At 37.7% G+C, this 23529-nt stretch overlaps 2 protein-coding genes across 8 annotated transcripts in view; one reads left to right on the forward strand and one right to left on the reverse strand.

Annotated features, from left to right (window-relative positions):
• Positions 1–1164: 1164 nt before the first annotated feature.
• On the forward strand, positions 1165–5453 carry si:ch211-157c3.4 (Lipopolysaccharide-induced tumor necrosis factor-alpha factor homolog-like). Of its 4 annotated transcripts, none has more exons than XM_043232241.1 (5): positions 1165–1249; positions 2859–2929; positions 3258–3368; positions 3998–4166; positions 4255–5453. In XM_043232241.1, the coding sequence occupies exons 2-5, from the start codon at positions 2884–2886 to the stop codon at positions 4367–4369; spliced, it is 441 nt and encodes a 146-aa protein (XP_043088176.1). In that variant the 5' UTR covers positions 1165–1249; positions 2859–2883; the 3' UTR covers positions 4370–5453. The 4 variants fall into 4 exon arrangements, with proteins under 4 accessions (XP_043088176.1, XP_043088192.1, XP_043088184.1 ...); XM_043232257.1 differs by having other exon boundaries at positions 2862–2929; XM_043232249.1 differs by having other exon boundaries at positions 1201–1333.
• An 857-nt stretch (positions 5454–6310) lies between these two features.
• usp7 (ubiquitin specific peptidase 7 (herpes virus-associated)) overlaps positions 6311–23529 on the reverse strand; it is a 17706-nt gene continuing 487 nt past the window's right edge. The window contains exons 1-31 of one of the 4 annotated variants that reach the window (XM_043232209.1): positions 22679–22697; positions 20370–20474; positions 20060–20258; positions 19746–19884; positions 19575–19663; positions 19386–19494; positions 18195–18325; positions 17535–17589; positions 17299–17379; positions 17119–17209; positions 16785–16867; positions 16346–16455; positions 15755–15932; positions 14696–14840; positions 14402–14532; positions 14060–14194; positions 13257–13358; positions 13040–13145; positions 12798–12890; positions 12615–12682; positions 11648–11748; positions 11405–11558; positions 11250–11317; positions 11043–11151; positions 10859–10936; positions 10625–10725; positions 9208–9307; positions 8920–9039; positions 8722–8793; positions 7184–7274; positions 6311–7092 (exon numbers count right to left, since the gene is read on the reverse strand). In XM_043232209.1, the coding sequence (XP_043088144.1) occupies positions 6986–7092; positions 7184–7274; positions 8722–8793; positions 8920–9039; positions 9208–9307; positions 10625–10725; positions 10859–10936; positions 11043–11151; positions 11250–11317; positions 11405–11558; positions 11648–11748; positions 12615–12682; positions 12798–12890; positions 13040–13145; positions 13257–13358; positions 14060–14194; positions 14402–14532; positions 14696–14840; positions 15755–15932; positions 16346–16455; positions 16785–16867; positions 17119–17209; positions 17299–17379; positions 17535–17589; positions 18195–18325; positions 19386–19494; positions 19575–19663; positions 19746–19884; positions 20060–20258; positions 20370–20412 (3189 nt within the window). In that variant the 5' untranslated portion in view covers positions 20413–20474; positions 22679–22697 and the 3' untranslated portion in view covers positions 6311–6985. Of the gene's footprint in view, positions 7093–7183; positions 7275–8721; positions 8794–8919; positions 9040–9207; positions 9308–10624; positions 10726–10858; positions 10937–11042; positions 11152–11249; positions 11318–11404; positions 11559–11647; positions 11749–12614; positions 12683–12797; positions 12891–13039; positions 13146–13256; positions 13359–14059; positions 14195–14401; positions 14533–14695; positions 14841–15754; positions 15933–16345; positions 16456–16784; positions 16868–17118; positions 17210–17298; positions 17380–17534; positions 17590–18194; positions 18326–19385; positions 19495–19574; positions 19664–19745; positions 19885–20059; positions 20259–20369; positions 20475–22429; positions 22581–22678; positions 22698–23529 lie in introns of those variants that run through there. The other 3 variants (XM_043232203.1, XM_043232217.1, XM_043232192.1) reach the window with 3 other exon arrangements.

The following is a 23529-nucleotide window of genomic DNA, read 5'->3' on the forward strand; positions in this document are numbered from 1 at the left end:
ACCCCTCACCCATTCGTCTACCCCCTGCAAGTTTATCACTTACAAAATCTGCGCGCAAGTAAGTTAAATCGCTGATGTGATGACGGCATGCTACCTCTTTCAAAGATTCCACCTCAGATTACAGCGCTATCATCGACTTTTTAAAAAAAGAGGAGTCTGAAAAATGCTATAAATTCTTGATAACTAACCATAACTAGTTTCAACAAAAGATTTTTCACATTTTTTCAGACCACTGTAACAGATGTTCAAAGTTCTGTTTTGTGGTCTGACGGACCCTAAGGCCCTTTTAACACCCCATAAACAGAATTCACACCGAAGGATAAACATATCAGGTTATATTAATATGTTGATGTTTTTCACACGTTATAAGCTCCTTACTCATTTGACATTTGATTATAAGCTTTAAAAGATTCATTTTGACAGTGATCGTGCATTTTATATTAAAAATATGGGTAACACTTCACAATTAGCTTCAAATTGTTAATATTAGTTAATGAAATGAATAAACTAGCATTTATTAAGCTATGTTAATTATATAGTGTTATAAATATACCATTATACAGTGTGATAACAGATACAACTTAGTGTGTTAGTATGTATTATGTATGCATAATTCTGTACAGATATGTTATATGGTATTGTAAGATTATGTAAGATTATTTAAATTTGCACAATGGCACTATTGTTGCTGTAAATAAAAGCACATATATTCTTTGTGATGTCACAGTTTTAAAATCAGAGGTTTCAATAATATCTGTCAAATGGAGTTTAACGCACCACATCGCATATTAATATCTATTCATCCTGGATTCAGGGCCATCTCAGCTAGTAGAACATATTAAACCTAAGAAAATACAGGTAAGTTGTGAAGTTTTCTATACTTTTTTATACATAAATCAAAGTCACAATACAGAATAAAAATGGCTGATGTGAAAAGTGAAAACAAAACAACTGCTACCTCCATTCATTTTGTTGATCTTTCGATCGAGAAGCAGTATGTCTAAATTCATATCGCCCGCCACTGACTGCTGTCAGCAAAACTGGTTATTCAGAGACGTTTTCAATGACAGACGTGGAAAAAATACGGCCTTCTTCCTGTTTCTGTCATAACAGCATTCATAAAAGGTGACAGAATATGTTAATGTATTCTAAGCAGGCAGGGGTGGAGCATCTGAGTGACTATGAAAAGCTTGTAACGCCATAGAAACTGGTTTTAGTCTAACCATCAGCGAAAGCCTCGACAAGACAGGTAAGAACGCTCTCTGCTCGTGGAACTTTCCTAACTAGAGCGCTTCTGGATTTCTGGATCTTAAAAGAGATTTAAGTCTCGGAGGTAAAAATGAGCTAAAACTGTTTGACTTTGGAGGTTATATTACCTTCAGGATTTTATTTGAATTGTTTGTTGAATGACTAATGTTGAGCGGCTGTTGAAGGTTGTTTCTTATGATTTAATGACAGATTTATATCAAATCAGAAGACTAATAGTTTAATAGTGAGCATACATGTTATGTAGAGTGGAGTAACTGTCCTCGTCCACAGATTATAATATCTTTGTAATGCTGTACTCTGTATAATAAGAAAATATTTAGGCAATTTATTCGAGGGTAAATTAAATATCATTAAGCGACTTACAAATGATGAATACAAGTGAGTCATCTTAAGGAGGCAATAAAATGAGAATTGCGAACAATACAGAGTTTCAGCATATTTTCTGGACTAGTAGGCTGCAAGGCAGAACGGGATTTAAGAAATAGCTGACGAATAGAAGAAGAGTTTAAAAAAAGTAGAAAAGAAATATGAAAAATGGATTTTGAGGTCTTGTTGTGATTTGACTGTTGCGCTTTGTTATTCCCGAACAGGAGGAGTTAAAATGCTTCATTTCATAAAAAGAAAGTGCAGTGAATGCCTCGATCAAAGCTGACCTGACCACTGAATGATGCTTTTTGAGATTGTGTGCTTTAGATATAGTAAAACAGCTGACGCATTCAGACCGCTTGACGTTTCCAGGTCACCTCCTACTGACACACACCTAAACATAATCTAAATAGCTTTACTATCATTATATCAGCGTTGACATTTATTTGAAGTATTTGATGCACTGGTGTCAGACTGAAGTCCCTGTCCTTGAGGAAACAAGATCCCATTCAAGAGTATGTGTGAACAGAGAGTTGATCAAATATCACAAATGATGAACTCCGTCTGTTTCATTTTTATCCCTCAATGTGGATGTTTTTTGCTCTATACATCACATAATGCCATATTGCTGTAAAAAAAAAAAAGAATTGTCAGTTTTTACTGCCTCTTATTTTCCATGAGAAGCATCAGGGTTTGATTATTCGAGTATTAGTACTCAGTCAGACATGCAGCAGAACAACATTCCTCTTCTGTCTCTGGGTGGACGTCTGCATCAATCAGTGCCTGGGCTTGTAACACTGATGTCTCTTTGTGAACTAAGGCGTTTACCATATCACGAAAATAAATGACACTTGTCTTGTAACATGTTTGCATTTTATTCTCTTTGGCAAAACAAGTTTGAGAAACAGGAAGCTGGCACCCACACATACACTGATGAGAAAACGAGCGTTCAGGTTATTTTATTGAGAAAGTCAGAGATGACATGCCGTCCTTTGAAGGTGGTCTGCCCATTTCAGCATCTCTGAAATACACAATCACGTTTACAGCATAGTACAGTTTCAGAGCGCCTCGCTCACAAATGACTTCTTTGGTCACAGTGTCACATTTTTGGGAGTTTTGAATAGAACCTTTCAGTTGCCGGCGCAGATTAAGTCTTTTTAAGCACATTTTAGCATATATCCTAAAACAACATGTCACATATTAAAGCTTCTATTTTATTCCAGCAGCTTACACCCAGCCAAAGTCAGAATGAGCACTGGCGGAACCGGGGACCCACCTCCGTATGTCATACCAGGTACGTCAGTTAGGACCATTGTTCATTTTGAATGACTAATAGGACAACAGTCAAGCCTGTGTTTAGAACACAAATGTCAAATCCTGAAAAGGATGTATTGTGTTCATATATATATATATATATATATATATATATATATATATATTACTGTAGTCAACATTTGAAGTGGATCAAAAACCAAAACGAGTTCCTGTTTTAGAACAACTTTGATGAACTTTTTTTGATCCACTTCATATGTTGACTACTGTGTATAATATGAAATATGAATGAATCTATTATTTTATATTTATTTTTTGTATCTGTATTTTTTGTCGCTTGGCGTTAACAGTAGAGGGTGCCAAGGGCTCCAATGTCAAGGTGTATCATGTGCACACTCCGTTCAACCCATCGAGCTCCACTATCGGAGATTCTCGGACGCAGATGGAATCAGCCAGACCTGGTGAGCCTGTTTCCTCATCGATCTTTGGAAAACTATTTATTTTAAAGGCCACATCAAAAAATGTACACATGTTTTGCTTGATAATGTCAGGATTTTACTGTAGACTCACTATACTGGAGCACCGCTACTGTCATTACATTGATTTTTAATTAAATTATCTTAATATGCTCAGGGTTTATGGAAGTTTTATTCTGATCTTCTCACAGTTTGAGATTTTTATCTTGTACCGTTGACTTTTTAAGGGGCTCAAAATATTGCGAACAGATGGATTTGTCTGAAAAAACTGACAAAAGTCAACTTTATTATTATTATCAACTTTGAATTGTGAGCAATAAAGTCAGAAATAAACTGTAACTGGAATGGAAAGCAAAAAGCTGTTTTTTTACTTCAGAATTATGACGTTATTTCTCAAAATTCTCAAAAAAAAAAAATTCTCAGAATTGCAAGTTGTTTTAACAAAACAAAACAAAAACACACATACAACACCATATTACTTGCAACTTTGTGACCCTCTAGTTCCCAGTTTGTACAAAATAGATAACTGTTAAATGAAAACTTGTAAAGGAACAGCAGATAAATAGTAATAATAAAAAAGATTCAACCTACTAAAACATATTCTTCTCCTTCAGTTCAATCAACGGAAACCAAAAACAAATTTGTCAGCTACGAATCATATGAGCTGGGTCGCAATCCAGGAATGGCCACCTGCACAAACTGCCAGCAGCAGGTCCTAACCAAAGTCACCTACAAAGTAGGGGTTTACGCCTGGCTGATGTGTTTACTCCTCATCCTGTGCGGGTAAGAGTCCATTTGAATTTGCCCCTAAAAAATATTCAATCTCGCATGCGTTATCAAAGCCCCCGCTGAGTGTCTTCCTCGTTTCCAGGTTTGTTTTATTCTGCTGTCTGATTCCGTTCTTCATGAAGTTTTTCAAAGACGCCTATCACACATGCCCAAATTGCAATAAAATCCTGCACATCGAAAAGAAGCGATGCTGCTAACCCCATCCCATCCCTTCCCCAATTTTAACACCACTCATGGATTGTGTGGCACCTTACGCTATATGAAGGACTGGAGGACACTTTCAGGCCAACGCAGATGTCATCTAGTACAAACCTGCTTGTATAAACTAAAGCTTTGTGATCTTTGAGAACCTTTTGGTGTTCATCTGGCTTAGTCTTTATTGTTATTGCTTTATATGAAGTAATACATTGCATTATCACATTATCAAATGAATATGAATACTCATTGTTTTGATTGTATATCTATAAAGGACTCATGGTTAAGGGTTCAGACGCCTGAGGAGTTTGTGGAACCAGAAATTACGTGAAGTACATACCAGTCATTTTGACATCACTGTATCACTTAAAACAGATTTTCTTAAACAAAGGGCAAACTTTAAACGGGATTCAAGATGAATTTAAATTATATAAATTAAGACAACGCAATAACTGAAATTAGCTATTTAAAACGGTTCTTATTTTAATTTACTCCAACTTTTTTTTTTTTTTGGAAAACCAGGGTTTCCACATAAAGGCTCTTGGTATTGATGGTTTGGTCCACTGGAGAAAATGAAAGCGTTAAAATGAAAATTTATTTAGAGAAACAAAATGGCTCTTTTATGGCACCGCCATACATCCACCAGAAACTTTTATTTTTAAAAAAACAAAAAGCCAGGATATATGAAGTCTTCATTTGAACGCATCATTTCCGGAGCTGAAAATGTGTAAACTCATAATTTTTTATAAAGGACTGTCATTTTGTAGTTGTCAAGCTCTAATTTTACCAGCTTTAACTTTTTTTTTTATTTATTTTTTTTACTTGTTTCAAACATTTGGAAAAAAGTTTTTGAATATTGTTGGGGGCAATGGAACTTGAAATGGTTGACAACCATCAATTCAGAACAAGATCTCATAAATAAAAACAATAGAAATCATACTTTCAAAATACACTACACTGCTAAAGTTTACTTATTGTTTAGCAATTTATCACTTATGTAAAAAGCCTGAATCTTCATAACGTGTGTGCATGTAAATGGAGCTGTCTTACCAATAAAACTGAACGTGTTTGTGCAATATACCTTAATGAGAACTCGTGTGGCATTTATACTCAACGAAACCCACATCTTTCGTAACCCGATCACAGCACGACACTCCGAGCACCGCATCAAGTCAATTCTACGACGGTCATGGCTGTAGCTTTTATAGAAAATTTTATTCAACATACATTTTCCAGCAAAAAGGCAATATACAGGAAGAGTTGTCGTACACTGCTGCTACACGGAGGAATTAGACTGGAGAGAAAAAAAAAATTTGAAAAAGAAAGATGTGATCTGCAGGTTTTCTTTGTACTGCACTTAAACGAGACAAACTGTTGCAATTAGTTGAGAAAAAAAAAAAAAAAAAAAAAAAAAAAAAAAGACCAAATGAAACTGTCAGGATCCAAAATAAAACTACACACAATGAATATGAACATCTGAATTGATCTGTACCCAACAAATCGGTGTTTTTAATTTTACATGTTCATTCTTTAAATATACAATTTTAATTGTTTTTACAAAGCCAACTATGCACTAGGGAGCATTCCTTCTGTGCTTAAAGAAAAAAAAAATGGTATTGGTTCATTAATGCTGGTTTCTCTAAGTCCCAAACCAGTCTTCTATGCGTCTGCAACCTCGTGCCAACAAACAGTACAACCAATCTGGAGCCGTCAGCAAGCGACCCTCCCTCCCCGTCAGAATAATCCCACAGCCGGTGACAGAGGAGCTAAAGAACGGGGGGAAACAACAACAACCAAAAAACTTTATGGGGAGGGAGGGAGGGACAGGGGGAGGGGAGCAGAAACCCAAAAGGATATGCAAATCAAACTCCAACCAAGATTACATTTAACGGTGCTGAGAAATGTAAAACCTTGGATATTAAGTGCCAACGTGCAAGATGAAGTACAGACAATTTATTTCATTTTTATTTATTTTAAAATGGATGCTGTGGCTCTTTATTATACAGGATATCCAGAGAAGACAAACTGAATTTCTCCAACCAAACTAAGTGAGAAAGAAGAATCGTGTAAACATGAAAATTGACTAGTTGCACTAAGGGACCAGAAAATAGACAACCATGTCAGGGCAACTAGCAAAAGCCTCAGCCATTTGCGGTGTTTTTTTTTTTTTTTTTAGTTTTTTTGTTTTGTTTTCTTGAAGGATGGAGGAATCCTTTCAATCATCTGCAAATGACAAAACTCCTCTTCCCATCGCCTCCACCTCACAATGCAGCAGCTTTCTTGCCGTAACATTTTTTTTTTTTTAAAAACGAACTTAAAAAGAAAAAAACAAAAAAAAAAACCAACAACAAAAAATAAAAATCAAAACAAAAGTCTAGGACATACTGTTCCCCCTTTCTTGTTAAAATCCAATTCATTCTTCCAGACAAATAGGCAGTCAATAGTTAGAGAAGCCAAATCGAACAGCCTCAAAAAGGAAAACAGGAGCATCAGCAGTCACTCCATTCGCTGAAGACTTCATACATGGTGCCTGTGTACCCAGACAGCAGGTGTTAAAAGTGGTGCACACAAGAGGTTTGGTTAAAGTCTTTAGTATGGTCGGTTAGAGTGGGGGCTTGTCAGTTGTGAATCTTGATCGCTTTTTCCAGATACGTGTAGCGACCTCTCTTTGGAGCTTTGTTGAAGTGGTCGAGCCCTAACCAAGGCCTCGGGTGCGACATGTTCCCTGAGAAAGGACAGAGTACGCTCAGGTTGGCACAAAGGTAAACGAATGTCTGATGATCGAGACGACAGAAGTCGAAAGGAGCGCGACGTACCTGGCTGTGGCTCGAAGTCTTTCAGATTCACCTCGTAGTCTTCCTCGTTGATGTACTGATGCCGGCCCATCATCACTATTGCAAACTTGAACTAAACGAAAAAACAAAAAACGGGTTTAATCTTGTTTATAGTATAGAGTATGGTATATAGCATTCTTCTTAAAGTAATAATGAAAGTTTGGGAACGTTAGAATTAATAATTCTGAAATAAATCTTGCTCATCATCAAAATAAAAAATAAAAAAATTACATATTAGAAAATGTTATGCAAAGCAAAATTTTCTTCATCACTCCAGGTTTCAGTGCTACATGACCTTTTTAAAAATCTAACTCAAGAAACCTCCACCATCAATGTTAATAATTGTTGCTTCATATTGTGTGGAAAGGGTGACACTTTCTCTCAGGATTTTTTAAATAAACAACACTTAAATGAACAGCATTTATCAAATATTAAAATGACATTTGTTAATGCATTTATTAAAATGTAAATAATTTTAAATGTCCTTACTTTCATGCATGAATAAAATAATTGTTTTTCTTATACAAGCGTTTGAGTCGTATCATTGATTCCCCAAAAATATACGCAGCAAAACTTTTTAACATTATAATAATGAGAAATGTTACTTGAGCAGCAAATCAGCATATTAGAATGATTTCTAAAGGATCAGGTGACACCGAAACTCATCTGACCAAATCTTTTCAGCTCATTTAGGTAATAGCTTAAGGCCATTTGCACGATTTCAACCAAAAGTGAATTATATGGGTTGTCCCTCAGAGGTCGGAAAATACTGAAATACATATGGGAAGAAAGTAGTTATTTTACTGGCCCGTTTTTATTAATAACATTGTTTAATCTCATCATTACACATCCCTATCATTCTATTACCCTATTTGATACCGTTTAGTGCTTTAATACAATCTGTGTTGTTAAAAGCACTATATAAAATGACAAATTTTTAAAATTCAGCTTCATTAACATTGAGTTACATTAAAACATTATTACAAAATTAATAAAATAACTACAAAGCATTTTTGGTTTTCAATAATAGCTTACATGAAGTGAATAAAAAATGTATTATATACTACAATAATAATCATCGTGGGTGGTAGGCATTTATAATTCAGGCATTAAACAGTCAAAGAACTGCAATATTTTCATTGCATAAATGTATTTTTGTAAAGAAATATTATCCTGTATTTATATACAATTCACAAATTTATGCAACTTTTAGGAGTAAAAAAAAAAAAAAACCCAAAACAAAACTCTAGTATGAGATGAAATTTATGACAAGGACGTCCTCAAAAATTATTTTTATCAATCATTAAAAGTAGTTTGGATATATTTAGGATCCATAAAGCAACTATGCACTTGCCAAGCAGGAAATGGTTAAGCCATGTCAAAGTCCAAGGTAGTTTATGATTGATACGCCCCTATGGTTATTTGTAAGACAATGCCACATTGTGGAACCAACAAGAATTACATGCCATGACAAAAAAACACCTGTACATTGTGATCACATTCGACACAAAGCTTCTTACCTTCTCAAACTCTTTCTCCTGAATGTCAAGCATGCTCTGAATTCTCTTCATCACTTCTCTGAAAGGTTCCCCCTGCCACAGTAAACGCACACATTAAAACGGACGCGACGCATACAGCCCGAACAAACGACAGCCATCCACCTACACGGCAAAAGAAAGCAGCAGCTGCCCGCCTACACATGCACTCCGCTAACGCACCTGACGGATCTTCAGCAAAAAGGGAATTCCGAACGTCCCGAAGACTTCCTTGTGGAAATGTGCAACTGGAATCAGCATTTCATTCTCCTTGTCCAGGTCCACCTGGTCGAGAGGGATTTCCTGCCATGAAAGAAACGGAACTCGTTTCAAGGGGAACAGCATCCGCAAAGAAAAGTGGCGTCTCAAAAGCCGAATGGTTTTAAGAGGTTTTACAAGGCACCGGATCCTTTGTTTGTGCATCAGTGAATGATGAGCTCTGAGCGCTGGCGTGCATCAGCGCTTCCTTACCTCTATTCTGAATGTTCGACTGGCTGCTGGAGATAAACATTCTAGCAATTCATCTTCCTGGTGAACCCCAATAATTTTGTAGCTGACAATTTCTAACAGCCTACGGAGAGGGCAAAAAAGGACAGCGTTAATATTAGCAGTGACCAGTGAAAGGGGTCAGAAACATGGTCAGAGTGACTCATATAATGGATTGCGGCAGCATCAATGAGTTACTAATGCATGACTGGCTGATATCACCTCCAGTCTGTTACCTAACAACTCTTTTTAAGAACATTAGGCATGTTAAGTTTAACTATAAACGTAATGAGATTTATGACTAAAATAAATAATGTAAATTACAGCACTGAATAACTCATTTCTATGGATAAAACGCATCTAAAAATAGTGGAGGAAACGGAATGAAACGCTGCAGGAGAAGTAGATTATCCAAGCGGCCCACAACGTAAGAATTCTTTATTTTTACATATTCACATATTTTATAAGTGTAAGAACTGTAAAGGGATACAGCGACTTTTCATTACTGCCTTTTGCAGGATAAAGAAATCACACAATAAGAGGAGACTGTGGTCAAAGTCAGAGCGTGTTTCTGCAGAATGTTATTTTAATGTAGATTTAAACTTTTTTTTACTAGATGCTGTGCTTAGCATATTTATTTAAAAATTTTATGAACATTTTTTTAGCTTTGAGAATTGGTTAGTTCTCCAATATGCATAAGCTCTTTAGTAGCATTAGTTGTTTATTTCTAATGCTATAATTGTCTATGAATAAAAGTCAGAGGGAAAAAAAAAAAAAGTCAGAAAGTAACTCAATGCCAGCAAGCATGTAAGGCATAGGGGGCCATTTTTGTTAGGTAAATAAATATTAGCCTAATTAGTTTGTTATTTACCCAGTAAATGACAATAACATTTTATACATTCAATTAACCTATTCAAATAATAAAAAAACTCTTCACAAAAAAATAAATACAACATTGAATTAAAAAAACGTTTGCGCAACATGACAGCATATTAAAATATTTTCTGTAAGATGATGACAAAGATTTTGCCATCAAAAAGGAAAAGCTAAATTAAAAATAATAGATTTTAAAGTGTAAACTACATTTCACAATCCTGCTTCACTGTAAAAAAAAAAAAAAAAAAAGTTTCTTAATTTATGCCTCATTTTAAATAACTACAGAAATCTTACACAAAAAAAAAAAAAAATCTTAAAATCACTGATTATCTCACACTGAATAGAACAAAGCAATGGTTAAAAAGATCTCATTTGTTAAAGGCAAAAACTAGTAAAACCTCACAACCCTTTTTTTACTGCATTCATGGAAAGTCCCTTAAAGAGCTCTCCGAGCAGACAATAACTTATACTTGAAACAGAAATCCATGATTTATAAAGAAGTGCACCGAATTGACAACACACAAACCTCAGCTTCTCCGAGCCTTTGTCGGACAGCTCCACTGCCTTTTTACATTCCTCCAAAAGGTCCCGAACACAGCCATGCTTGTCGGGGTATAGTGTGATCTCCTACCATGAGGAAGAGGAAAGAAAATATTCAATGACATGCGCAGAACATCATGGAAACATACATTATTGCAAATGAGAAGAGCTGGCTGGCATGACAATACATTCAGTGTGGAATCATGCAGCAGGTTCTTACCTCCTCTCGAAACATACTGTTGAGCCAAATGGCTTTGAAACTCCTCCTGTTCTCAAAGTCTGTGATCTTCATCTTGAGCTGTGGGGAAGCGAAACCATGAATAAATCAGATGCCCGGAACGTAGCGGCTTAGAAGATCTCATATTCCCTAAGAAGAGAGCCAAGTGGAAGATAAGACCTCTCACCTGCTGGTAGTAGAGCTTCTTAGGCTGCCGGGGCTTGAAAAACTGCAGCAGGTCTCTGAGAGTGCCTTCATAGTTGTGCCTGAGTGGGTTGCCAGGGCCGTCTCTGTACCTGAAATGAAGAACAATCAACATGAAGGTTTGTGGATAAAGAAATGGGGAGGGGGAAAGAGAGAGAGAGAGAAAAAAAACAAAAAAAAAAACACGCACCCCTGTGACTTGAAGAACTGTAGGAGCATGGGGTCAGTATTTAACCTCTGCGCAACAGTCTTTGCCACCTGAAAAAAAAAAAAAAATCACAAATCATGAGATTATTACCTTTTCATGTTACTGGACCTTTCTGATCTATTTCTGCAAAAACTAACCTGGAAGTAGTTCATTCGGTTTGACAGTGTCACAACAAAGCCTGGGTCATTGTGAATGGTCTTGTCACAGAAGATGACATCTACACGGTGGTACAAGTCTCTGAAGTAGTCTTTTGCAGTAGGCAGCTCACTGGTTTCATTTTCAGGATCATCCCTGGTGGCAATGCAACAAAAGAACAATCAATTTCAAGGCACTGTTAAGCGGCGTAAAATGACTTGGGGATTATGACAACGAATACTTACTTCTGGAACACAATTATGTCTCCATCCATCAGCTCATCCAGAGCCTTGTCCAGGGAGACATCATAGTCTTGTATTCGCTCTGTTAAATTCGGTTTAACTTCCTGTAACAGAACGCAGAATCATGTTTTAGCAATATGTTCCAATATAAAGCTGACAGAACATATTCACACTAACCATTATGGATGTACAAAGTAAAACCAACTAGGGCTGTGCGTTTTGGGAAAAATATCTACTTGTGGGTTTTGTTGGACAAATATAGCGATTTGATTTGTGATTTTAAGTTTGCAAATTCAAGCTATAATAATATCAATGTATCAAAAACAACAGTCACAGAAATTCCATTAAGTTTCCATTAAATCATTACATATAGGAATTACTGTTGTTTTTTTTGGCCGTTCTACTAGCATCTGCCATATTACATCTATATCACTCGTAGAGTACATCAAATACCAGTATTAAAACCAATGCTATTGCCATTATAACCCTTAATGGTACCCTGTTCTACTTTCAAACATTCAGTGTTATTCTAAGCGGATATCGAGCAGCCTTTTTAAAATATTCTGATTAAAACCAAAAAGTTATCATAATCATGATTAGGCTGTGCTCTTTAGAAGCGTTTAATATATGCCAAAAAGTCCAGATCAGACTGTGCGATATGCCGTGTATTTATAGTGTATGGGGTGGGCGCTTCAGATTGTAGAGATTGGTCAGAAGATTTGATGAGAAGCTGAAGTACGAGGTGACATCAATAAAAAAAAAAATTGTTGATCCATTTTGGCAGAAGCTCTAATGGTTGAATTGGCTTACAGCAGACAAACTTATTTTATTCAAAATGTTTTTATTTTATACATTTCTTGAGCCAAATGTCTGGTTTATTACATGTATTTCATGAGTCTCTACTAATAACTTCTATACAAAACGACATGACAAATGCATCATTAGGATTTGTGTTTAAAGCACGTCTTACCTCATAGAGGATAAGGCTAGTTCCCTGCTGAAACCCTGCTCTTTCACACATAACGGGCAGCAAGCCTCCTGTTGGAGTCAGAATTAGAACAAATTAAGCATCAAAAAGGATCGACATCGGTTTAATTAGATCTTGACAAAAACTTCATGAGAACAATTCTAGTAGACAGTGTTAAATACTCACGTATTTTACAGGATATAGGTGTGTAGATATGTCCACAATAATTTAAGCTTCTGGTTTTTGGATCATACATCTTCAAGAACAACATAACATCATCTGGAAAACAAAACAATATGTTTGAAGATCGATGCAATCAGAACTGGAAATGTTTTGTAGACAATTTTTGCTCTTCAGGAAGAATAAACAGTTGAAACAAAATATCAATTGGCTAAAATGGTTCTGTAAATGTACACAATGAAACTCACGGTCTTTGTCGAACTTGGGTAACGTTGCACCACTGGCGGCCATTTCTGGATCTACAGTTTCCAGAAATATTGTCCATGGGTTCTCGTTATCACTCAAGTCGATCATCTGTTTGTGACAATGAAATGAGCAGCTTTATCTCTCACATATAAAGCAACATAGGAAACAAAAATGACTTAAAATATACACGTTTTAAAAAACGGGCAAGAGCAGACTTACAGACTTGTTGCAATCAGCTTCATAATCCAACATGGCTGGCCGTTTAGTGCCGTTGCTTCTGGCCTGCATTGGCCACAGTCTCATCTGGTCCTGTGGGAAACCCTGAAGGAGAAACAATCAGAGACTCTTTATGGACACACCAGGAAATAAATGCAACTAATCCGACTAAATTTTAACTAAGCAGAAACACTTGCAAATGAAAATGTAAAACAGCCTAACAAGCTTGCTTCACAGTGTTTCAGAACAAATCTTACTGATCCAAATTTCTGAAAAGCAAGCTGTATACAGAACAACGTTCTGATGCCTAAATTGACAAGCTAGAACAATACAACTCCTGACTAGCCTTAAAGAGTTGTCAGAAGAAACTATTTCAGGCAATACAATACTGCTGGTTAAAGGATTTGCAAGCTCCCAGAATGCATTTCAGCATTAATAAATGATGTGGTTACTGTAGCAGGATTAACTTTTTGCTGTGATGTTAAAAGCTCATTTTTTTCACAGCTGGTTGACTGTCACCATGAAAGAAATCCAAACATTCAACGGCATTGAAAGGGATGATTCTGAAAAGGTAAGTTTGCAGAGTTCCTCAAAACAAAAATGGAATAATAAACGTTTGTTGCTAATTGAAAATTAGCTGAACAAGAAATCTACTGTTGCATAGTACAAGTATTTATTATATGACAATTTGGAAAGGCACTTTATTTTGCCAGATTTATTTACAAATTTAGTCATTGACAAAAAAAAAAAAAAAAAAAGCACTCAATCAGATTCATCAACAGAAATTGCGTCAAGTGAAGCCTCACCATGGTCTGTGAGAGGTTCTGAACGAACTCAGCCAGAGTGGAGCTCTTGAGAACTTTGAACACTGTGTATTTTACTTTCTCTTCATCATACATATCGTTGCCCTGATGCCCACAGAACTGATCTTCTGTCACCATCTACAGGAACAAAGAGCTAGTATTTGTTAAACAGAAACACAAAGTAGAATAGAATTATATAACAGCCTACTCTCAGGATCTAAACAAAGTCTTTGCAAACAAGACCTGAAATGATCCATTTTACCTGCCACACCAAGTGGACCAATACATCTTTCTTTTAGACTGGACATTTGAATAAACCAGGGTGACTGATTTAATGAGGCGTACCTGTACTTGCATGTAAAGGTGAGCCTCCTGCCTCTCTTTTCTCTTCTGGGCTTCCACCCTCTTCTCCTCCTGCAGCCTCTCCACCAGCTGCTGAGGGATATCCATGTCTGTAACCGGCTGCAAGACCTCACCTGGACATGACAACGGCACTTATGAGCACAGATGGACAAAACGAAAGCCATATGGGATCAGCAACTTAAAAATAGGGTGGTTTTCATGAGGTGGAATTAGTTAAAAAACCATCACAAAAGACTGTCACAGCAGGTGCATAGGTTTGCATCTAATGTCACTCACTGAGCTTGGATTCTCTGATGTACACCAACATGTAAGCATTGGTGCAGTGACGCACTGATAAGTCGTCATCGTGACCACCATAATTGTGTTCAATGGCCTCTTCTTTAGTGCACCGTGAAACGACGTCATCATCGAACTTACACCACTGCAAGAGCAACAAACAAATATTACATCTGGAAGAAATAGTAAAGGCATGTGGGAATGAATTTCATAAAACACTTAACAGAAGATCAAAATAAGTCAAAATAATGTTTGACACCAGACTAAACACTACAAGTACTAAAAACAAATAAAATGCAGGGCTCCAGATTAATATGAAAACTGGTGGCACCGTCAACGGATTGGGAAGCATTTTTGGCGTAGTGTAATATTGTAAAAATTCAAACAGTGTCCTACGAAATGTTTTAGACTTCTTAGTCTGGGCAATCAATCATTTAAATCCGATTCCTTTCTGTGTATGGTATCTGTTCAGACAGTTTATGCTTGACTTGCACTTCATAACACAACCTTGTTTCTAAAAAGACATTCAGCATGTTTTCTACAAACAACGTCTGATGTGTTTACGGTTTATGTGGCGTGAGAAAGTGACAAAGCAAAATTTGATCCGAGCGGTCAGACCGAAACTAATGCATTCAATACACGATTTGAGAAGGATTTCAAGTGATATGAATGTTGGATAAAAGTTAAGTAATATGGTGATTGGTATCATTTTAAAATCTACATTACTTCTTGTGATGGTAAAGCATCCATTACTCTGGCCTACTGTGTCACATGAACATTCAGAAATCATTCTAACATGCCGATTTAGCGCTTAGGAAACACTGCTTAAGATTTCCAAGGAAAAGAGTTACTGCTTGATATAATTTATGCTTAATATGCAAAAAACACCAAAGTCTTCAATCTGGAGCCCTCTAATGTTTTAAGGTTTTACTTTAACAATATTGACAAAACATTACATGCAACCACAAGCCACCCACAAAACCAACCCGTTAACATCAGCAAAAAAAAAAAAGAAAAAGAAAAAAAGAAATAGGGACCCCTGAAATGAAAGGTTCTCACTATTGGTGCGGTGACACTCACTTTGCCGTCTCCTTTAGGATTAAGGTAGACGACGTAGTGGCCCCCGTGGTTGTCTCCGCTGTGCACCAACACGGCATGGAGAATGTAGTTGGCTGGGTCTTTAACATCTGGTTTCTGCAGAAACTCATCCAGAGGTAACTGCTCTGGGAATTCAAACCTGTGGGGCACAACATCAAATATCAGGCTCAGCCTCCATTTCTCTAATATCACGAGTGAAAGGGAGCAAGAGATTATGCCAGAAAGATTATAGGACAGAGTGTATCTTAAAATGCACCCTCCAGTCCATATTCAAGCAAGTGTTCAGTCGACAAACATCATTTAGATGAGTCACTCTCAAAGATATTTTAAGAGAGCAATCTCCCTTCTCTGCATGGCACGCATTTATCCAGACCACCCATAAATCACAATGCTCGTTTCTGTCATCACAGAATTTACTTCAAAAGAAGTATCAGTGTGACTCATTACCTCACAAACTCATTTACAGTGACATTTCTAGTGTAAAAACAGCAGATATTACATAGTTTAGAATATTTTCACATGTACAATACACTGGGGGGGGGAATCATTTACCTGTCGTTTATCTTAATATTTTGGTCAGTCTGAGGGTCGTACATGAACCTCATGAGCTGCAGGTGCAGAATAGGAGGGAAGGTCAGGAACTTTACACCCTTCTCTGCTTCCTAAAAGACAAATAAAATCATAAATTAAGTCAATTTCACTACAGTGAATTAAAATATGTATCACAGATAGACAATATGAGGCACAAGATGTTTTAAATTATTGTATGGAGTTAACATCAGCAAGATTAACAAAGTATGTCTGTTTCCATTGTCAATTATCCATCACCGCACAAATTACATACCACTTTTAATAGCTGCTTAATATATTTGTAAACACTGCAAATTTGCACATTAAAACACAAACTTGAAACCCTAACTTGTGTCCTTCACAGCTTGATTAAGGTAAAAATAAGTGCACTTTTAGGGTTGTTAGCGTGCAAACCCCTCACCTGTAGGCCATGCTCCCCCGCATCATATTTGTTATCCCCATCAAGCTGCTCCACTGCCACATAATCCTTGAATGACTCAAAGACTGCAGGGCAGAGAAGGTACATTAGTAACCTCAACACAAGTACAGTCCTACACAACATTATAAAATAGCATGAAAAACAGGCTGAATTGAGTTTGTAGATTTTGTCCTGGAACTTCATTGCAAGATGTCTGCAAATATATACACATTTACTTTTTGTTTATTTTTTTACTTACAGACCACACTAGAATACAGGCCTTCCAGTAAAAAAAGGGAGGACAGCAAGACAGAAGATCAGAGAAAGCCACACTTACTGTTTTTCTTTCCTTTTATGCTGAGTTGGATGTCGTAGTAATCCTCTATTCTTTCTGACCGATAGTCCACATGCTTACACTGGATGTAGGACTGAAATGGAGAAAACACCCAAATGTGGTGAGGCTGAGTAAATGAATAAGATGTAGAACGAAACCACAGAAAGAGCCCGGGTGACTTACCACCATCTTTCCTCGGAAGAGCTTCGGGATTGTGCCCTCCACACAAGTTCCTTTCATCTTGTTTTCCACATTGTCCAACAGCTAAAAATGGAAGAAAAAAAATATTAATAATAATAATCATCACAGTGGTTGAACTCAAATCATGTTCATCTAATTTTAACAGGACTAATCCCTCATCTGATCAATGAGTTAAAAGAGAAGGCTCCTAGGGGATCCATGGAGATCAGGCTACTCACCACTCGGCACAGTTCCTGTACATCATGCTGCATGAAACTGTCTAGAGTCTCCCATCTACAGAAAGACACATTTAAAAAAAAAATAAACATATGTATAGAAAAAGGCAAACAAACAGTCACATGACTATGAATATTTATACAATGGCATTCACACACTAAAAAAAAAAATCCAACAACAACAAATAACTCTCTAATCTGCCAGCATAATATCTAGGCCAAATGCCCCTTGACTAAATTATTAATGGTTTACAATGTTATAGAGAACTGAGAGCATTTCTATAATCAAGAAATAAAAATTGTGTAGCTTGTTTAATTTTGGATTTTACAAGAAATACAATGAATAAGCCAACTAAAAGTTCATGACCAAGGCAAGGCACTCAAGGTCAAGCCAAAAATCTGAAAGGCCTTTATTGCATCATGGCTAGAGTAATTAGAAACACAGAAACAGCAAACTTAACTGGGGAAAAAAAAATCTGGAATTAAATGGATTTACAATTCAGAAAATTTAACACGAACATCAACAACTACACAAAACATTCAATGAGAAGGAACAACACGATACACTTCACATCTCGCACAAGAATGTCAACTAGCAGACGTGTCATGTGTCAGCGCCTGATTCATAGTGCTTGTAAACTGAACATTCAAAACAAAACCTACCCAAAAGACTTAGTCAGCTTCTTTGTCCCAACAGGCTTATCACTGTGTTGAAGCTCATAGAACACCCTCTGTAGGGCCAGGGGAACGCTTTTAGAGGAATCATCTCCCTCAGTAGGCATCATATAAACCGCCTAGAAAGCAAAAATAAAGCAGGTTTTCTGACAAATGCACAGCATCAACCTTTACTTTTTTTTTTTAACTAATATTATAAAATAATATGCAATAAAACCCATATTACAAAAGACTCAACTATTCACCTACAGCTTACATGGTCACCTTGAAAAGTAGACTAACGTCACAAAAAATACATTTTGCACATACTACCATTCAAACTATGAGACAAGCCTTTTTACAAAGAAAAATTACTACTGTTAAGCAAAGGCACATTATATCAAAAGTGACAGTAAAAAATTGTTTTAATGCATACATTTTAAAATACAAGCTGTTCTTTTGAACATTCATTAAAAGACTCTGAAGATGTTTCACAAAGACAACGGTTTTCAACAACATGCATATTGAGAACCAAATGAGCATAATGCCATTTTACCAGAATAACTATGGAAAACAAATATATAATTAAAATAGAAAACATTAAAAAGTAGTTTTTGCTGTATAATTTACTGATTGATCAAATAACTGCAAATTTGGTGACCCTGACACACTGACCCTGAATTTTTGAATTGTTTAATGGAACATGATAGTATTTCTTTTAATGTTCCTATATATATAAAAAAAAATCCAAACAAGTAGTGAAAGCTACAGCCTGTGCTCTGCCAGGACGGGGGACACACCGACACGATTTGATATGACTTATGATTATCCACATTTTCTCTTATTTTACATTCTTTCCAGCATGAAGTGGATCCCCAAAAAAAGATGTCTAATAAGAAACATTACCAATGTAAAATTCAAAATATTGCCTGAATACAAACTTCTTTACATCTCTCAGCATCTCAACATAAATGCATCCATTTCGACTAGGCGAGGGATGCAGTTGGAAAACAGGTTATATTTCATTGGAACTTACAGCAAGTAAAATCAATAGGCAGAACAGGAATTGTATTTTAAATATTCATTAAACTGTACACATCAAAACAGTCGTCTGCTTATTGATACATACTGCAAGAATACAGCAAATAGAAAAATCACAATACATCTTCGGATTCTGATAACAAAAGGCAGATTTCTCACCCGCCGAAGCTGGTTTGTGAAGAAGAGCGTCTGTAGTAAGCTGTTCATGTAACACGTGGCTCCTTGATTCTTCAACCCCACATAACCAGTGTGCTTCTTTGAATCCCAGCTGCAATTACAACCGTGAAATCAGCCACCTTTGCAAAAGCTCATCAGTGAAAACACATGCCACACTAAGAAATGACTTACGCCACACCGTGAGGCGCATCAGCTTGAACGTAAACCTCAAAAGTGACCTTATCATCCTCCACAAAGCCCCGTTCTGGATCAGTCACGTCCTGAAATCAACCAACATCAGCTAATGAGCTCCGTTCATCTCCGAGCACAGCGGAGACATTCATACGAAACATGTAAACTTACACTCCATGACATGAAGTTGGAAAAGCCCCAGTCATTTTCCTTGTGGAAGAACAGGTGACTGATGCGGCGGCTAAAGGATTTCTCATCGTCTTTGTAGTTGATTATTTTCAGCATGGCTTGAGCATGACATGACCAGGACCTTCAAACAAAGGATGAATCAAATTAGGTTTGGTTTTAAAAACGCCTAGAAGAATAAAAACCTGCTAAATATTTTGAAATAGCCAGTGTATTAACTTCACAGAAAAGGAGTCCATTAATGCAAGGTCATCACTGAAAACGCTACAGCTGAAAAGGTAATGGCAGCGATTGCTTACGTAGAGTCTGACTCAGCGTTGCACTGAAGGAAGAATCCAACGCTCTTCTGGTGAGGTCTGTCTGGGTAAAAGCGGGGCATCACCATGATCTTCCAGGGCAGATTTCTCACGAAACAGGGTGGGCTGAGAACAGACTCACTCAGCCTGCTAAAGCGCTCCACCACAAAGCGGAAAGTGGCTTCTGAGCGCCAGCTTGTGTCTGTTAAAAAGCATTTTTTTTTTTTTAAAAAAAGTTAAAACGGCTTACATATGCCGAAAATTACACAAACTTAAAAACGCGCACGGTACTAAGTGTCGATGCCTTTCTTACCATCCTCCATGTCCTCCTCTGTGTTGTTGTGTCCATCCGCCATAGCCACGTTCCCATTGATGACTGGATTCTGGGGAATTCTTGGAGGATCATCTGGGTCCCCAGCTGAGGAAAAAAAAGGGGGAATTCCCTTGTCAACCGGTTTCACTCCGTAAGATTTCTTGTAATCTCACTCTGACTATGGTTTACAGATCCATTATGCAACAGGTAAACAAATGCACTCAGGTGCATTTTTCAGCAAAAAACAATCATGATAATTCAGAACGTAGCTCTACTCACAGCAATTACTTTGTAACCTCAAATGGCGATTTAAATAATAATACAATTCTGAAACACGGAGGAAAAGTGACAAAGCTAAATCTGCATCTATAACCATCAAAGATTCTCAAGCCCTAATAAAGCCCTCTGAAATGAGTGTTCACAACAGTCCACGGTAGTCTACAAACACTATGTAAAGATGACATTACTAAAGCATATATCACACATGTCATAGTTACAAGTGATAAACTCTAGAATTATTCTGAGCCTGAGTTTGTGAGTTAGGGGCACGCCATCAGAAAAGAGAAAATATGCAATGTCTGTAAATGTTGAAATAACTGATACTAACCATTTTTTTTTTAACAAGATTATCCAAGTCACATGTACAAAAGTTAAAAACCAGGCAAAAACACACCGAAAGCACATTCTTTAATCAAACTTTAATCGACTTTGTAATTATTACTTTCCAACATAAATACAAGTTTCTTAGCAGTTAAAATGGACAAACTGTCCCTCGAACCCAGATTGGGACATAGATAATTCTGAGACCTGAAATTGGAAAGCGTTTCTTCAAACACCGCACAGGAGAAAACTACTACTGTACTGACAATTTTATTCATTTTCCCCACGATACCTACATCCTTTCTCTTGCTATTAGAGGCATGTACATTTCTCTTAAATAAACCTTCTGATGAATATTCAGATTCACATTTCATTGCCTGAAGGTCCAGGATCTTTAAACGATCAGAATCAGGATATCGGAGGTAACGTATAAACGGCCATTAGTGAATGAGATGCAATTTATTGCGGTTTTATTCAAAATCCATTGGATACAAGCAATACATTTTGCCTTTAACAACATTTCCCCTCCCATACTAGGCAAGCATGAGCCTGGCGTCCCACATGATTCCTATTCTTTCAGACAACAAAGCACTTGAACATGGCCACTTCTGAAGTGGAAAGTAGGACATTTGCAACAGCACGTAAGACGGCATAAAATGCAAGTAAAAACAAAAACAGGTTCTCTTCCTGTTTAAGTGGGTGGTTCTTGGTTAGAAAAAAAGAAGATGCAACGTGAACCAGACGTTCTGCCGTTCACTGAAAGGCCTGAATGAGTGAGATTAAAAACAGGCCAACCTGCATGCTTCACGGCGGCACGCAGCGCTTCGTTTGCGCATTCCTCGGCCTGTGATGTGATATGTGGTGTGATGATTGTGTGCGTGTCTTGAACGGTCTCCGGACAGCGGCATCAGAAACGCCCCCACACGTGCACTGCAGAACTTTGATGAAACGCAGCGCAAAAATTAGCGTCAGAAACGCAACGAGTGAGAAATCGCTAGCGCGTTCAACGGCCTTTCGAGGGATACCGCCGCGATCGCGGGTGTGCACGGGCCAAAAAAAAAAAAAAAAAAAAAAAACAGCCAAGCGAGCCGTAATCATTAAAAATGGCGAGCGGTACCACAGCATGACTCGTTATACAATGAAGAAGCAGAAAATCCCCGCGCGCTGTCGGCGGATCCCCACGCGCTGGCCTTGACGCACGGTCATCGCGATGCCCTAAAACGCATCAAATCTACGTTTACAACGGACGGCATACGTACTCGCCCCATATTAATAACAATAAGGGTGTCGCTGAGAAAAAGACGCTACGTTAATGACTCGTTTCTGAGCTGATCCGCTCGTTTACCCCCCTCCCCCTCCATATACATATAGCCGCGCTGCTAACGTTTCCCTCCGCAAACCGAGCTCTTATTCTCAGCAAACCGTGTCATCCGACACTATCCGATGAGCAAATGAATTACTTGGTTCGCGGATCCTTTGGTGAGCCATCACGCGCCTCGGGCCGCGCAGTCACCCAGATATAAACAAACACCGACGCAAGCAGGCCTCGCAGAAACCGATCTGTGCAAAATACAGTCCACCATCTTGGAATAAAACTGCCATCCACTCCCCCTAATCGAGCCGCACAACTTCCTATGCGGAATGCGTCCGAAGCCAATACCGACATGAACACATAAATAAGACACTGCAACAGCTAAATGCAACTTAACCGATTAGGCATCGCACAGAAAGCCTGTCATCGTGTGTGTAGCTCAGCGGCGACTTATAGTTCAAAATGGTGCTGCTGTCCAGCAATCATCATCTGATGCTGTTTATTTGCCTCCACAAGCACTCAACAGTTAAAAAAAAAAAAAACGTTGGCGGGACACGAGGATTTGCTGACTGTGGAGGAAAGCCATTCAATGAAGCAGCAACTCGTTTCAGAAATGTCTAAACAAGCAGATGTTCCGAAAGAGCACGAAACGGGCAGATTAAATAGCGAACTAGTTAGTGGGTAAACGACCGGTTTCATGCTCTTGCGGGATCGTTTCGATAGCAAACGTTTCCCTTTCGTTTAATTCATAACACAAAACAATACACGGCGGACTTACATTTATCCATCCTGCACGCGAACACGGCCTCGGATAACTAGCTTATTTGTGAGCATTCGCCCCAGGATGCTTTTGAAAAGTTGCCCACGGGATCTACAGGTGTAACCGAGGGGCTCCTTACATAATCAGATGAAAACCTGACACGGTTCGATAGATAGAAGAGCTTAAAGATGGGCTGCGCCACGTTAATGCAGCCAGCATATAACTAGCCGAGCGCTAATAAGGAGACAATCCAGCTCAAATAACTGTCACACAAACATCATTATTAAAACGAATCAACCGCTATGTGATTTTTAACGACAAAGTAGCACGGTAACGTGACTCAAATGCGAAGGTAAATAAAATAAGTCGGACTTTTTGCTGACTGGTTCAACTCCTCATGCAGCGAGGTAGTTAACGGTTAGCCGCTGGCTAGCTTAACAAGCTATTGGGGTCAAAACATGCGACAGAGTGGCTTCCTATTAAGCAGA

This window comes from Puntigrus tetrazona, chromosome 3 (genome assembly GCF_018831695.1).
Source record: "Puntigrus tetrazona isolate hp1 chromosome 3, ASM1883169v1, whole genome shotgun sequence".
In the NCBI taxonomy this organism is placed as follows: Eukaryota; Metazoa; Chordata; class Actinopteri; order Cypriniformes; family Cyprinidae; genus Puntigrus; species Puntigrus tetrazona.

Bases quoted from the DNA above. Each gene is read 5' to 3' on its own strand.
- si:ch211-157c3.4 (XM_043232241.1), top strand. From the start codon at position 2,884: ATGAGCACTGGCGGAACCGGGGACCCACCTCCGTATGTCATACCAG. The intron at 2,930-3,257 runs GTACGTCAGTTA...TGGCGTTAACAG, and splicing joins ACCTCCGTATGTCATACCAG to TAGAGGGTGCCAAGGGCTCC. The intron at 3,369-3,997 runs GTGAGCCTGTTT...CTTCTCCTTCAG, and splicing joins GATGGAATCAGCCAGACCTG to TTCAATCAACGGAAACCAAA.